General features: G+C 37.4%; 1 protein-coding gene across 1 annotated transcript; it reads right to left on the bottom strand.

The window, feature by feature from the left end:
- Positions 1 to 5,278: 5,278 nt before the first annotated feature.
- Positions 5,279 to 13,142, bottom strand: LOC127946215 (BCLAF1 and THRAP3 family member 3). The gene is made up of 11 exons (XM_052542628.1): positions 12,900 to 13,142; positions 11,996 to 12,039; positions 11,367 to 11,897; positions 10,334 to 11,017; positions 7,152 to 7,321; positions 6,920 to 7,055; positions 6,691 to 6,748; positions 6,471 to 6,601; positions 6,215 to 6,311; positions 5,987 to 6,092; positions 5,279 to 5,815 (listed from the first exon to the last, which is right to left on the bottom strand). The coding sequence occupies exons 2-10, from the start codon at positions 12,031 to 12,033 to the stop codon at positions 5,994 to 5,996; spliced, it is 1,944 nt and encodes a 647-aa protein (XP_052398588.1). The 5' UTR covers positions 12,034 to 12,039; positions 12,900 to 13,142; the 3' UTR covers positions 5,279 to 5,815; positions 5,987 to 5,993.
- Positions 13,143 to 13,762: the final 620 nt, after the last annotated feature.

The following is a 13,762-nucleotide window of genomic DNA, read 5'->3' as shown; positions in this document are numbered from 1 at the left end:
TTTTGTCATTTTCTTTCCAACGGAGTGAGGCAATCCCCCATATCCCCCTCAATTCAAACCCTGGATGTTTTTACAGACTGAATTTTTTTTAAAAGAAACTTACCTCTGTACTGCAGCAATTTCTGTTGCTGTTGCTACACTATCATAAACAGGACCTGCAGGGAATGCAAAGATGTTGTAAAGTTTGCTGGTGAGACTACAAGATATAGTGATAATTTCACAAATAACATCATTTTAGAGGAAACAAGGTTTTAAGGCACTCTTGCAGCGAAGCAAAGTAATTGTACCCTAGGTCATTTCGTCTCTCTGGAGACTAAATATGCTCTTACTATACAGTGATGCTCTACTATATCGGTGTAGTCTCAACCTCGGACGTCATGTCCATGGACCGTTGGCTAAACGTCTGATGCATATGGAACACAAAGTGGAAATACTTCAGGAGTGTCAAAGTCATCATTTGACTGGTCGAATTATACTGGATTTCCAGGAGATGGGTGTGTCACGTTCTTTAACGTTCTGCCTGGAAACAAAAAAATGCTGAGGCGCTAAACCTCATGAAAAAAGAATCAGAATCAGAATCAACTAAATGCTGGATATTCAAAAGTATGTGAAACATTTATGTTCGCGGCATAGAATCTTTAAAATACGTCAGAGAGTTTTACACACTGGTCTGTAATTGTGGTGACATTTCAACGCCCTGAATCGTGATGCAGAACAAAATGAACTGTGATTGGTTGTTTGACATGTCAGTCAAATGACCTCATGGGTGAGCCTTGGCTGATGAAAGCTGCCATAGATTCCAGACCTTCAGCCGTCAGTCTAATATGTGTGCAATATGAAAATGACATGTGTGTATTTGTTGACAGGGTATGCACTGAATATCTGTGCTGATGTAGGTTTTTGGTTTTTCTTGAAGGAGAACTACTCCACTGTGACCTTATGTCCCATAATATGGTACAAAACAAATGAATACGCCTTACATTGGAAGAACCAAAAACTGGAACTGTTCAAAACACATTCAAGGAATCAATCCCCCCAAAATGAAACTTTTGTCATTTGCCCAAATTTATTTGCTTATGTGTCATTTCAAACCTGACTTTCAATGTATGGACAAAATAACTCTTCAGACATTCTTCATATTATCTTGTAGAACGTTATACGGGCTTGGAATAAAATTGAAGGGGGGGGGGGTGCAAGTGATGACAGAATTTTAATTTTTGGACTTATCACACTGTCAACTAACCACACGGTGAGCATGTGTGATCTCGTTGAATCTCCATCGTTCCACCCACAACCCCATCCTCCGTTGGCTCTTTCCTTTACTATAGGTTCTCCAATGTTGTTTCTTAGTTTTCTTGATATTCCTTGTGTCTACCCCTGGGAGACCTTGTGGTAAGGATGTCACTGTGGCATTTCCTGATTTTGCTGAGCATCTTTATACTTTGTAAAGGTAAAGAGACAGGACTCTATGCAGTAGATTACACTGATTTAATTTGACTAACAGTTTGATTCGCTCACACTTGGGTTTTGGAAAATGAATATTTTTTGAGAAGGATTCAGCCATTTCTTTTAGCCTTGACTATAAGGACATATTTAACCTGGGAAGTTTTTCATTTCTGATTTAACATTCTGTAATTATTCTATTCAGCAACAACATTAACCTTTAGAAAGACCCAATGGCCTATCGGATAGCTTAAAGAACATTTAGGCAGATATTTGATGTCTTAGCCAAAATTTAAACTACTTTAATTTCACTTTTCCAAAAAGTGCATTATATTGATTTGAAATAGAAGCATAACTGGGTTTTGATTAGGTCAGAAGAATAATTTGAGGAAAATAAGAGGTTTGCTTTGATTATTTCTTTCAGGTCTCTAGGACAGAAAATGATATGGGGATTTGAGGATTCATTTGTAGCCTGTATTTACCAATGTTAATTCAGTGACTAATGTAAGGAGTCATGCTTGCAGATGGCAGACATAACAGATCAGCATTAAAGGGGGTTAAATACGACAAACCCCCATCCAGCTCACGTGACTTACACCTGTAATCATCTCAGATCTTTGGGTGAAGAGGAGGGGGCAGGGGAACATGTGGAAGGAGAGATGGGATGATCTGCTTTTTTATAGAAGCATGATCCAAATTGTGACTTGCGTGCAGGCTAATTACGGGGCACAAATGACCTCTAGAGTCAGAAATCTACATAGAAATACTGAAATGTTGCATGGGTTAAATATGAGGTGCACATCGTATGATGTAAGGATCTGCAGGATGATCAGAAGGATACTGTGCATGTTGATGCAAAAGAGAAATGGATGCATGAATTGTTTGTAGTGGAGATGATGCACAGCAAGATTAACAGGAGCTGGATTGCTAAAATCCAGCCTTATAGGCTACTTGTGGATCAGTCTGTGTTTATTTTGAGAAGAAGAAGAAAAAGGATAGGGAAAGAACAGACATGACGTTAACCTTTGTGAGGTTTTCCAAAATGTAGCCTACAGAACAAAATTAATTGTTATCACCAGTTTCCAGAAAAGCTGAACTGGGAATATTTTTTTAATGAAATGACTAGGCATTACATTGAAATTACTGGAAGCAAAACACAGAACACATGTAAGAATTTCATAGCATGCTATGCTAGAACTATTCTCACACTTTCTGAGCCATTTTATACCTTTATGTATACACATTTTTAAAAACCTTCTTGATGTCTGATTAAAAATAACATGTTATGTTGATATTGTTCTAATCTTAAGAGCCAACTAGCACTATGCTAAGCTAGCTGGCTAAGATGTTAGCTTGTTAACCGAAGGCTAAATGAGGAACACAAAGATGTGAAAATGTTTAATTTGAATATTTTGGCTCTGGTGATATTTTTTGATATGTAGATATCATCACTTAACATTTTCATGATAAAAATAAAAAAAAATCTGCTATTTCTAATCAGGTACTGAATACCCATTAAAAGCCAACTGAACTTACAACTAGAAAGTGTCCAAACACTTATATTTGTGTCTTTATTTAGAACGGAATTAATGTATTTTTGTATAAAATGTAACATCAGATTCTTTTTGTGTAACGATTTCCTTAAAATGTGTTTTTACAATTTAAAAAAAAAAATGCCAAAGTGATTTTAGCATTTTTTTATTTTTATATTTACTAATATTTTTAATTATCTTACATTTTTATAATTCCATTTTAATAAAAATGGTTGTGTGTTTCTAAATGTATCCAGCTTTAGTTTAGTTAAGTACTTAAACTTATTTCAGCCACAAGGTATAACAAGCCATTACAATGATTTGGTTAAGTAGTTTACAACTTCATCTCTTTCACTCAAACAAAAAACATTGCAAAACACAGACCAGTAAGCTTAGTCTTCTGTTGTTAGGTGAAGACAGTGAGTGTGACAACTTCAACGATCTGGATTTCCACGAGTCTTTCATGGTGACCTATCTGAATGTGAGCCTTCACTCAAAAACCACTTTTTAATGTAACAAGACTCACTACCTTCGTCATACATACCGGCCCACGGGGGAACTGCCTGTCTGGATCAACATTGAGCACTTGTTAGCAGCACAGAAGCACATGAACATCCTGGTAGTGGATTGGAACAGAGGGGTGGCCAATCTCAATTACTTCACAGCTGTGTCCAACACACGGGATACAGCTGTGAGCATCACCGGCTTCATAGAGGGTATGGAGATAGGGTCAGTGGTATTTTATTAGCATTTCAGCTTTGATCAGTAATGTCTGGCAATTTAACCAATATTGTGTTACTTTCAGAAAGAGGGAGCATCTCTTGACTCTGTTCTGACCATCTGATTGGGGTCAGCCTGGGCGCACATGTGGCCGGGTTCACTGGAGCAATGCTGGGAGGCCGGGTGGCAGAATCACAGGTGAGATTCAGGAAAGCCAATCATACAAAACTTGTTGTAACAATTACATTTAGCAATCTTATTCAATAAACATTGTTTACTAGAAGCTTCACCTGGTTTACTCTAGGTCTGGCCCAGCAGGACCAATGTTTTCCAGTGCTCCCCCTGAGGAACGCCTTGATCTAACTGATGGCCAGTTTGTAGATGTGCTGCACACAGATATGAATTGTAAGTATAATTAATCTGAAGACACGCTAGTGAAATCACAGAATAAGTGTGGAAGGTTATCCAGATATTCCTAGTTTTGTAGTAAAAACATTCTTGTAAAAGTAAGCTGCTTGTCGCCTCGCTGTTATCACAGTGCAAATTAAAAATTTTTTATACTTTTATTTATGAAATAAACATTATGTGAACAATAGATATTTTAATTTAAGATATTTATTTTAAATAAAAATTGTTCTTTTGAAATTTCTTCTATAAAGAAAATGACCAAAATATTAGGCGGCACAACACTGACAATAAGAAAGGCTTTTTGGGCTTCATTCCATATTTCTGAAGGATCACATGACACTATCTAAAGATTTATTACATTGAACCTGCAAAATAGATTCAACTAAACACAGCCAAAGCAAGTGTAGTTTTACAAACAGAAAAGCTGCTAATAATGTAAAATTAACTTCTTATGATCTTCGGGTTATGATATGAGACAGTGGAGGTATAAACAAGAGCATTTTCTCAACTATACAGCAGAGCTCCCCTAAAGCAGTGAGTGAGCAGCACTATGACTCATTGCAGAAGTTGTTTTATTAAAGGGATTTTGTCCAGTATTCAGATTTCTACTTGTAATAGAGACAAGCTACAGAGTGGACCTAGTTACCTGGAACCAGTTTCTGCGCTGGGGGGTGGTCATACTCCGACTGCACAATGGCAAAAATGTAATAGCGTCCTAGATAGTACGCAACTGCAATAATGAGTTTATAAAAAACAATATATCTTTGACTTGTCATCATGTAATGATTGTTCAGTATGTTTTTGCTTAGTAAGTTGTTGAGCAACTGAATCTCCTCTTTAGGAAATCAAACTGAAATGCCCATCTTAACTATAACAGACAAAGGGTCTAAAAAGTTAAAAACTTTTAGTGCCTTTACTGTGAAATTACTGTGATTGCACTAGTATTAAATTATGTTATACCAGGCACATATTCCAGTGTTCAGGACAGAATTAAAGTGCAGTCTTACAATATTAAATTCTGACTCTAACTGTTGGAACAATCGATATCATTACTGTATAGTTGGTCTTAATCATCACCAGTATAAAACAAATATTCTACTATAAAGATAATTTACATGTACAGCTTTTGCATTCTTGTTTTGTAAAAAATGACATGGACTGAAAACACCTGAAGCTTCATTTGAAACCACTTAGGCACAAACTGATTTTATTAACAGAACCATTTCTACTTTGAGTTTACACAGGACACAGCAAATATGTTTTTTTTTTGTCAGATACATAGGTACGACAAAAAGTGTATTTTAGTATAAAAGCAAAACTAACCATGTGTTGTATACTGCTATGAAATTGCAATTTAAATACAAAATTTAGTATGAATTGTAATCTGTGCCTAAATATTATGGATTATCAAATCAAAAACTGACAGTGAAGAAAAGCAATATTTCAGGATGACAGCAGGGGAAGGTGCTACTCAATCTTTATCACTTTAACTTGCTCAATGAGGTTTACTATACTTCTTCAAATAAAAAAAAAGGTGTTTCCTTAAATCAAACTAATGGCAATGGTTGAATCAAAGATGGATGAAAATGATTCACCAAAGTGAAGAAGCAGTGGACCTTGAATCTAACATCAAAACAGAAACAACAAAAAACACTGTTGTGGACAAGTGACCGAAGATTTGAATGGTTGACTTTCTCCTCATACACTGCCACCTGCAGATAAAAAGACAAAATGAAGACAAAAAAAAAAAGAACCAATGTACACGATCAAAAATGAGAAAAATTTTTTTATATTGATCACTCAAAAAAAATTGATATATGAACACCTATTTCTAAAAACATATATAATCAGTGTCTAACTTGATAAATAAACATTTTCCTCACCAGTATTTCAAGTCCTGCGTCCCCGTGGTCTGCTATTGCGACTGAAATCCCCCCTCTGACTGAAGTTCTGTTTGTTAGGTACCGGCATTCTTTGACGGGGACCATCCTGAAGGATCAAACAGAGTCATCATATGATCATCATATATCAAAGAGTCATCATATAATCAAGAGTCATCATATATCAAACTTTCTTAAAAATAGCAATGTTTCACATCAACAAGAACTCACCCACTGCCTTTGATGCTCACGGTCTTGTTCCAACCACCTAAGGTTCTCATCCATTTCTTCAGGATCGTCACTCATATAGGGAGGATCACTCTCTTGTCTTTGGAAAGAGAACAGTAATTCCCACCATAAGATATGCAGGGGCCAAACACATAGTTTTGTAAATCTTGATATATTGTTGCATAGCACCTGAATGCATAGCAATAACATTAAAGCTGGTCTGATGACATAGACAACTGAAACACTTTTCAGTCCATACCCTTCAGGAACCATTGGAGCAAAGTTTCCCCCAGCAATGGTGATCTTCACACCCTCCAGTCGCTGTTGTCTTCTTCGCTCCAGGTCATACCTGAGGTCACCAGGGTCTGGGACAAGCTGTCGTCTCTGTAGCTAGCAAGAAAAAAAACATAATAATCAAAATTTGAACCAAAATACATAAAATGACCTGATATTGATGGACCTGATAGAGATCAACTTACTGGATCTGGCCCTATTTTGCAGAAGATCTGAGTTTCTGATGAAGGCATTCCGTGTTGTCTATAATAAAAAAAACAAGAATTTTCATGACTGTATTGAAAACTGTTTGGAGAAGAATTTAAATGTAGGATTAGGAGGTGATCAAATCTTCAATCCTAAATAAAACTAATAGCGATGCTTACCTTTAAAAGCCTCACTAATAAATGAAAACAGAATAACTGTCAAGTGTACCTATTCATGACTGGTCTCACGTTTCCCATGTCCTCCTCCTCTTCTTCTTCCTCCTTAAACTCATCTTGGAGTGAATAATACTGTTCATTTGCAAATCGTTCATTAAGTGTGATGCCTTGGCCCCTAAAGTAATTTTCTGCAAAACAAATAGGCAAATCAACTCTCTGCGATGTAAAATAAGCTCTTTCTAAGATACACAATATGCTACCAAGGTAATCCATTGGATCCTGACCTTTAACTTGATGCACAAGGGTGATGATCTCCTGGGCAAATGTCCCAGAATGCACTGCTGATTCCCTGTAAGTCCCAGAATGCTCCAGCATGGGAAGGAAGTCAAGGCGCTGTCGACCCACATTGACTAAGTCCAGTGATAACTGCCTATCTGAAGAATATCCTAAATGACTAAACAAGAGGTCACATGATATACAGAGATATGAGGTACCATTACAGCTTTCCTTTTCCTTTTCACAATTCACATTAACCAAACAAACACTTAGGAATAAAATCAGGTACAAAACTTCCATAGAATAGATTCATATTAACCATAAACACTGCAAGGTTTATTTTAATGCAAAACGATTGGCCCTTTACCTGTCATATAGTCCCTTTTATCTACAGATTTACCAGCACTATTTCTATTAACCTAAGATGTCTCTTTCAGTGAAATTAAAAGTGGTATTCTTTTTGAAAAACGATTTTAACAACTGGAACGATTCACTATGACCCAGTAAATTAAAATCACACAGTATTCGGATTGTTGTTATAACAAATCGTAATTTCAGTTCAATTCGAGCGGTGTGCTAAAAAACGAAATTTAGGTCGGCACGACCTTCATCCAAATACTCTCATCACTAAATAAATAATTGAACTCCATAATAAATACATCAGGTAATAATAGTTATGGCAAGTTCATGCCTCTCCTCTCACTGTCATTGCGTGTTTCCATTCATCAGAAGATCCTTCAGTAAACTCATTTGCTCCAGTGCCAACACATGGTGATCAATAGAGATCAGTCAAAACATCTCAATGTGTTTTTCTTGCAGTGCAAAATCTTGATCGGTGAGCTTAGTCCAGCAATCTTAGATGAATATTAGATGCATTGAACCTCATAACAAACTCAATTATAGCAGCGGCGATATCCACTGTAGGTAAGTGCTGGAAGAGTTTTGAAGATCTCTTGTGGGCTGGGGTCTTCACAGATCCCTCTTCTCGCTGAATAAAACGATATACCCTTTAATATCAGCAATGATCTCAGAATTTTCCTTGGCAAATGGCAAATCATTGCTGTGCAAATTTCATATGCCAAACATTGTTGCTATCCTGTCTTGTGGATGAAATCAAAAGTCTGTTGGCAGTTGCTTCAAACAAATTCATCTGTGAACGGGTAGTATTGTCGAATTTGCAGTTGCCACTTGGGTCCTTCCATTTCTTTCATTGCCATATCCATGTTGAAAATCCTTCAAAGTAACAGATGCCTCTTTAGGAAACTTGGCAAAAATTTGTTGAAGAATCTTGCAAATGACTAAAATACTTTCACATGACACAGCCATGTCTACGCAGTTCTCATCGTTTAAGAGTCCAAAGTGCCAATATGTAAGCAAAACGCTGGAGTTCCTGTAGGTCATATGGTAATATATGGTGCTAGCAACACCAAGGTCATTGGTTTGTTTGGCAAGGAACACAGATTGTAGATCTTGAAGGCACTGTATAGATAAATCACTCTGGGTAGAAGTGTCTGCTAAATGAGCGGATACAAAAAGGCTCCAAAACATTCCTGTTGCCATGTGGTTTCTCACTTCATTGTGAATTGATAGCTGTTGGTTCTGCACAATGGAAACATCTCAACGCTGTGTCTTCTTCAGCCCAAGCATCTTTGCTCCATCCACAAGTTCCAGTAGTAACTCAATGCAGAATGGCTGATTGTTGAATGAGGTTGTCATCATCAAATGCAGGTTGATGATAGTCAAATCTGTCTCTGTCGGCCTTTTCGCTTAGATTCTCCCGTATATGCAGTTTCTTTCCAAACAACAAATACACATTATATGGGATAGTACAAACAAATAATCAGCTTGGTGAAAGTCGAACACATGAGAGACATTTCTTGAAGACAGAAAGCTGTGTGAAGTAATTTGCTTCAGTGGCAGATTAAATTATTCAATTTGTCCTTTCAGCCTCATCAAGGCCATACCTCTTCACCCACAAGGAAAGAAATCTGCAGCTGGTGACAGTCTGAATGCTGTGGACATCCGGAAAAACTTGTGCATACCTACTCGACGTTGATTTGATAGTACAGTTGCTGACTTACCTGCAGCCAATACAGCTCTAATAGTAGAAGTGCTCAAACCCTGTGGGGCACTGGTATTTTGGTGGAGACATCGTCTTGAAGAGCTGAAAAAGTTGCTGTAAAAATGGACTGATTTTCTTTTGCCTGTGTTGACTGGTGGAGAACATCATCTTCAGGTCCTTAACCAAATTAAGCTGAGATCCATGTAATTCCAGTCTAGTGTTTAAGACATCTGATGAGCCACTGATATGAAGGAATTAGTGGCAGAAAAATGTGTTTTTAACAGGACTTCCTCCCAGCCTGGTGATTCTGTACTTCCATTTAAAAAAAAAAGAATGAAGATGTCAGGCAATCCAAAATCACTTTTTCTCCATAGGACAAACTTCCACATGTAAGACACTCGAATGTTTGGCATTCATGTCAAGACATGGCACACTCCATCTTGCATCTTGAGCTTTTTTTGCAATCTGAGATTTGTACAATGTTTGGAATTTCTTCACATACCTTCTGAAACTCTTTTCTTGTTAATGATCACCAGCAATGTAACTTTGACAGTCCTTGGTGCCATTTTAGAATACCAATGTCAGGGCCTTGAAGTGGTCCATGTTCCTGATTACTGAACAACTGGTAGTTTTCACATCCGAACATTTGCTTGAAAGAGACATGGACATTTCTGTGCCAACACATCAACATAAGATGAATACTTCAGAAATGTTAGTTCAATCCTTGATTCATCCCATTACACCCTCGTTTGAATAGGATGTATTAATCCATAACTTCAGATGACTTCTGAGATCCTTTTTCCCTTTAAAGCTCTTCAGAGGGCCATCCGGGATATCCTGGCAACCTTGAATGAAGATTATAAAACTTCATGGTTGTATAATTTGCCAATCCTTGCTGTAATCTTTTTTCGGTTTGATCTTCAATACCCAAAGACATGATGAGAAGACACAGAACGGCCCACTCATCGGTTTTCTGGATGCAACTCCACACTTTCCATTAAATCTTCTAGATGATCACATCCTGTAGACCGTTGTTCTTCAGGTCTTCATGGTGTGAGGACAGTGGACATAGAAAAGAGGCATGAACTTTTGACCCTAACCAAAAGTGGTACGACAAAGATACTATACCTGGTTTGCCGGACGGGGCGACTCATGTCCACCTTGATCTTGAGGGTCTCCTGTTCACCGAAATCCATTCTAGGCGCAGGACCAACATCAGTGTTTGGCTTCCTGTGATACTGAGCTCTTTGGCGAACCACCCCTTGTCCCATCATCCTCCCATGATTCCTTTGTGATCTCTCTTCCTCCCAATCATGGATAGAGTCTCTATCGGTGTTCCTCAAGTCAACATCACTAACATCCCTCAAATCCATTTCCCTCCGTGCTTCTGAGTCTCTTGGATGTGTCTCCATTCTAGACTGATCCATGTGTCTTGAGCGCTCTCTTCCTTGAGTTTCTCTTCCATAAGAAGAGTAGTTCTTTCTTGATTCCTCTCGGGGGTTACTATTTGGTCGCCCGCCATGTCTGTCTTGAAAACTATGCGAATGATAGCCTTGGTCTCTTCTATCTCGATCTCGATTCCTCTGGGTTTCACTTGTCCTGGGTGGATCTCTGCTCCTAAGATTCCCACTCATTTTCGGGGGATCGTGGTTCCTTGAATCTCGTTTTGCGATTCCATGATCGTGTTCAACAATGACAGGTGCACGACGTGGGCTGAGGCCCCTGTGATGCTCAACAAAGTCATCTTTCCGACCAAATTCCATCCTTCCTTCAGAAGGAGGGCGATGCTCCCTATAATCTGACTTTGATGACCTGTATTAAGAAAGCAAGTAACATTTGTCCAAGATTAGAACGAAATTACAATAATAGATAGTTTCTAGCAAGATTTGAGCACACAGTTAGCTAAATCTATATATTCCAATTGCTGATAACGACAATTAACTGAGACTACACTCATAGAACAAGAGAAGGGGTTACAATAAAGATTCAATTTATTAAATATATTACTGACTAAAATGTAAAATTAAAGAGACTAAATGTAACAGATACAATTAGAAAAACATTTATCCATCAAAGAAAGTGACCGAATCCTTTCTTCTTTTCTTCGTTCCTCGCCATCCATGTCAGACGTATGAAGCGGGGAAAAAATGCATTCTTGTACCTCTCTGCAAAGGAGCCTCTTTCTTGATATTGATTGCCATATTCTTCATTATGATATCCATAATCCATCCTGTCGTGTTTTCTTCCTTCTGGATGTCTTGGATGAGACCTGTCCCTCGATTCTCTGTGGTTGTGCTGTGAACTGAGCTCCTTATCAACACCTTCAATCCTGTTCCAGCCTGATGTTGGCATCTTGTAACGCTCTTCACCACCAAAATGTGTGTGATCAGGGGAAGGCAGCCTTTCCCTAGGAAGTCTCCTTGGAGAATGGGGCGGCCTTTCTTCATCTCCCTCCATGTTGTATCTGGTCATAGGTGAAGCCCCTCTTTTTTGAGCATGCTCTATCGCATCAATAAAACTGGCCCAGTGGTCGACATTTTTTTGTTCTCCTTGATAGGAATCTTTGTTCCAGTGTGTGCTATTTTCTGCTTTGTTTCCATATTCAGGGTTTCTCCACGCATCAGACTGTACCGATGAATGTATCTGGTTATCGAATAACCCTTCGCCTCTCCTTCCATGAAGAGTTGGGATTCTGTTGATATTCGAGAGGTTCAAGAAGCGGTTAATAACCAGCAATAAAACATAAAAATAATGATTTCTGTAACACCGACTTTACTTTAGATTAAATACCTTGAATACAAGGGAGATCTCGAACGCGGACGTGACATTGTTTCCTTGAAAAACAAGAAACTGTTAGCCATGAGACCAGAGTTATACCACCGAGGTCTTCTTTCTCAAAATTTACCCATGTTTTAACATAGTTTCTTTTAATTATTATTTTTTTTTAATCAAAATACCACAGCACAAAATGGCATATTATATACCCTGGCCCTTATATATACACCTCATTTTCCTGTTAAATATAAAACCAAAGGTTCTATGAATTATATACCTGAAATAATTACTGCATGTGGTCATAATAACATAACAATGACAAACATATCTGAAAGTATTTTGAAATTTCCAGACTTTTTGACCAAACAATCTGCATGCTTTTCTATTTCTTCTCTGATTGCTCATTATTGCTTTTTTTATTTTGATTTAATATTATTATTATAAATATTTATGAGGTAATTTTTCATTTTTATGTACATTTGTGAAATTAAAAAATGTAAAATAACACACTTATTAGTTTCACTTATTAGAAAATCACGTTTTCAATAAAAAAATCGAGTTTGAAAAAAAAAAAACTCGAATGCCAGAGATTTCAACGACAATCGTCAATTGTTATCAATAATTCAACGAGGTATGATATTTAATGCTCATTTAAAATGGAATAAGGTTTCAAAAGTACTCCAAATTAAACAGTAACTCATTACACTTACAACAGTAATAATTATTATTCCTCGACATTTCCCTGATGGTCCATTTAAAAGGCCTGCGCACCACAAAAGACCTGAGATCGATGAAAATGCCAGAGTATGGCATAATAAAAGCAAACTTTCAGAGAAGCACATTTGAACATAAACATAATTTATAAAATAAAATAATATCGATTAATGTAATAGCGTTGGTTAGCATTAGCCTCACATACCCCAAGACACGGCTTCCACACACAGCTAGACGATGCGTCCACCAAAATACCAGTTTCTCGCGAAAAAAAGGAACACACTTTCGCACAATGAATTACATCACAGATTAAAGAGCTTTCATAACTGGCACGATGAATCAAATATTGGTGGCTTGTTGATATATGTATCTTATCACACGACCAACTTGACCCAGCGATCCATCCACAAGCCTGACCCGGAAGAGAATCATCGCATGACTCGTGTTCATCAGCACCTCACAATGAGCGACTGTAAGCGACACTGACCCCTAAAGACACCTCTTTAGACTGTCACCCACTTTTTAAAAACATATTTTTCACCTTTACGGAAATATCCCCCTAATCAATCAATCTATCAATCTATCAATCTATCTATCTATCTATCTATCTATCTATCTATCTATCTATCTATCTATCTATCTCTCTGTCTGTCTGTCTGTCTGTCTATCTATCTACAAAACGATTAATGAAAAAATTATGTAAATGGTAATGCACAAAATATCAAACCATTGCTCTACATTCAAACCACTGTGACATGTCCCACTTTTGGTAAATAAGCTTTTAATTTATCTGTATATCCCATTTACATGTTTATATATTTATGTTTACACACACACACACACACACACACACACACACGTTCACTTAGCTATCTAAATGGGGACATTCCATAGGTCGTAATTGTTTTTATACTGTACAAACTGTATTTTAAATCGCCCTACCCCTTATAGAAAACTTTAAACATTTTTACAATCAAAAGTGTTGTTTACTTTATTTTTTATACCAGTTTTATAAATTAGGACATTCCCAAAGGGAGATTTTTGGAGATCTTGTCCCAAAAATCTAGT

Source organism: Carassius gibelio, chromosome A24, assembly GCF_023724105.1.
Source record: "Carassius gibelio isolate Cgi1373 ecotype wild population from Czech Republic chromosome A24, carGib1.2-hapl.c, whole genome shotgun sequence".
NCBI lineage: Eukaryota > Metazoa > Chordata > Actinopteri > Cypriniformes > Cyprinidae > Carassius > Carassius gibelio.
Note: the sequence above shows the minus strand (reverse complement) of the source record. Positions and strands in the feature narration are given on the sequence as shown.